The sequence below is a fragment of the Eimeria mitis genome, genomic scaffold (genome assembly GCF_000499745.2).
Source record: "Eimeria mitis Houghton genomic scaffold, Emh_scaff94, whole genome shotgun sequence".
NCBI classification, from domain to species: domain Eukaryota; phylum Apicomplexa; class Conoidasida; order Eucoccidiorida; family Eimeriidae; genus Eimeria; species Eimeria mitis.
In genome coordinates, this window is record NW_013576925.1 from 30,480 (window position 1) to 32,440 (window position 1,961).

The following is a 1,961-nucleotide window of genomic DNA, read 5'->3' on the forward strand; positions in this document are numbered from 1 at the left end:
AGCTGTATCCTCAGAGTTGCTTTGTTTTATTTCGTTTTAAACAGTAATTTGTTGCAATAAACAAATAAATAAATAAAAAAACATACGGGGGGCCCCTCTGTCGTTATCTGCTGCGCTGGGGGCCCCAGCGAGCCACAGTCTCACTGCAGCAGTAGGGGGCCCCTGGGGGCCCCCCTCTTGGCGCGATGGGGGCCCCCAGGGTTCTGAAGGAGGGTGTTAAGCACGAACGACGAAACACGGATGCGGGGGCCCCCCACGAGGGCCCCCTTGGGGGCCCCCAGGGCACAGAGAGCAGCGGAGGGGGGGGGCCCCCTACGCTGCAGCAGTCCCCGTAGCCCCGTATTCATTCGTTTGTTCGCGGGGGCCCTCGTGCTGCTGCTGCAGCTTGCAGGCACAGCAGCTGTATCAAGAGCACGGGGGGCCCCCCAGCTGGGGGCCCCCCAAATAAGGGGCCCCCACTGGGCCTTTCAGAACCCCTTTGGCTCCTGCTTGCAAGGAAGGGGCCCCTGCTTGTCTGTGGTTGCTGCATCCTCTAGACAGGCTGTACCCTTTTACAGGGGCCCCCTGGCGGGGGGGCCCCTGGGGGCCCCCCAAGGGAGGGGGCCCCTAGACCCCTTGCAGGAGGTGGGTTGGGGGGGCCCCCAGGATAGGGGGGGCCCCAAGAGCTCGCTGCATGCAAAGGGGCGGCCGGGGGGTGGTGGTGGTGTGGGCCCCAAGAAGAAGACGGCGCAGCAGAAGCAGCAGCAGCAGCTGCTGCTGCAGAAGCAGCAGCAGAAGCAGCAGCAGCTGCAGCAGCTCGGAGGATTCGCAAAACACAAGAAGGCTAAGAAAGCAAAAGAAGGAGAGGGGGGCCCCCAGGGTACTACAAAGAAGACAGCTGCATCTAGGGGCCCCAAAAGAGGAGCAGCAACAGAGGGGCCCCCGGGGGCCCCCCCCTACCTAGCAGCAGCCAACCTAAACGCCCGCGATCTTCCTTATGATATGGTGGGGTGTATACCCTTTTTATTTTTTCTTTGTTTTCTAGGGTTTAGGGTTTAGGGTTTAGGGTTTAGGGTTTAGGGTTTATTTTTNTTTTATTTTTTCTTTGTTTTCTAGGGTTTAGGGTTTAGGGTTTAGGGTTTAGGGTTTAGGGTTTATTTTTTATTATCTATCGCTTATATTTTCGTGTTTTGTGTTTCAAATCTAGGGTTTAGGGTTTAGGGTTTAGGGTTTAGGGTTTAGGGTGTATGTATTCTTCTGTCCCGCATACATTCTCGCATTTTGTTTTTCAAACCTAGTGTTTAGGGTTTAGGGTTTAGTGTTTAGTGTTTAGTGTTTACTGTTTACTGTTTAGTGTTTAGTGTTTAGTGTTTAGGGTTTAGGGTTTAGGGTTTAGGGTTTTGCGTTCAGGTGTCTGCGGAGGTGTTTGAGGTGTATAAGTTATTTGGCCGTCTCTGCGACCCCTTTCTCCCGCACGCTTCTCTCCCCCCTTCTTCTCGTCTCTTCTTAGATCGTCTCTTCAAGGGTTTCACGCGGTGAGGGGCCCCCAGAGCTGTACCCTGTTTTGGGGGCCCCCCGAACTGTACCCTCTTTTGGGGGCCCCCCGAACTGTACCCTGTTTTGGGGGCCCCCCATACTCCCCCTAGTTGTACCCTCTTTTGGGGGGCCCCCACATGCCGCTTAGTTGTACCCTCTTTGGGGGGCCCCCCACATGCCGCTTTGCTGTACCCTCTTTTGGGGGCCCCCACTGCCAAGGGGGGCCCCCGAGATATGGGGCCCCCAGGGGCCCCCATGGTGGTCTTAGGGTGTATGGTGTCTACTAGCTGTCTCCTTTTTTCTTTCTTTCTGTCTGTCTCCTTTCTTCTTTTTCTTTTTTCCTTTTTCTTTCCTTCTTACTGTCTCCTTTTCTTTTTCTTTCTTCTTTTTTCTTTCTGTTTTACTGTCTCCTTTTCTTTTTCTTTTTTTTTTTTTTTTTTTTTTTT

At 53.8% G+C, this 1,961-nt stretch overlaps 1 protein-coding gene across 1 annotated transcript; it reads left to right on the forward strand.

Annotated features, from left to right (window-relative positions):
• Positions 1–240: 240 nt before the first annotated feature.
• Positions 241–1,518, forward strand: EMH_0072790 (uncharacterized protein; the record flags this gene model as incomplete). Its single annotated transcript, XM_013502495.1, has 2 exons — positions 241–984; positions 1,390–1,518. 2 exons carry the CDS (start codon positions 241–243, stop codon positions 1,516–1,518), a joined length of 873 nt encoding a protein of 290 aa, XP_013357949.1.
• Positions 1,519–1,961: the final 443 nt, after the last annotated feature.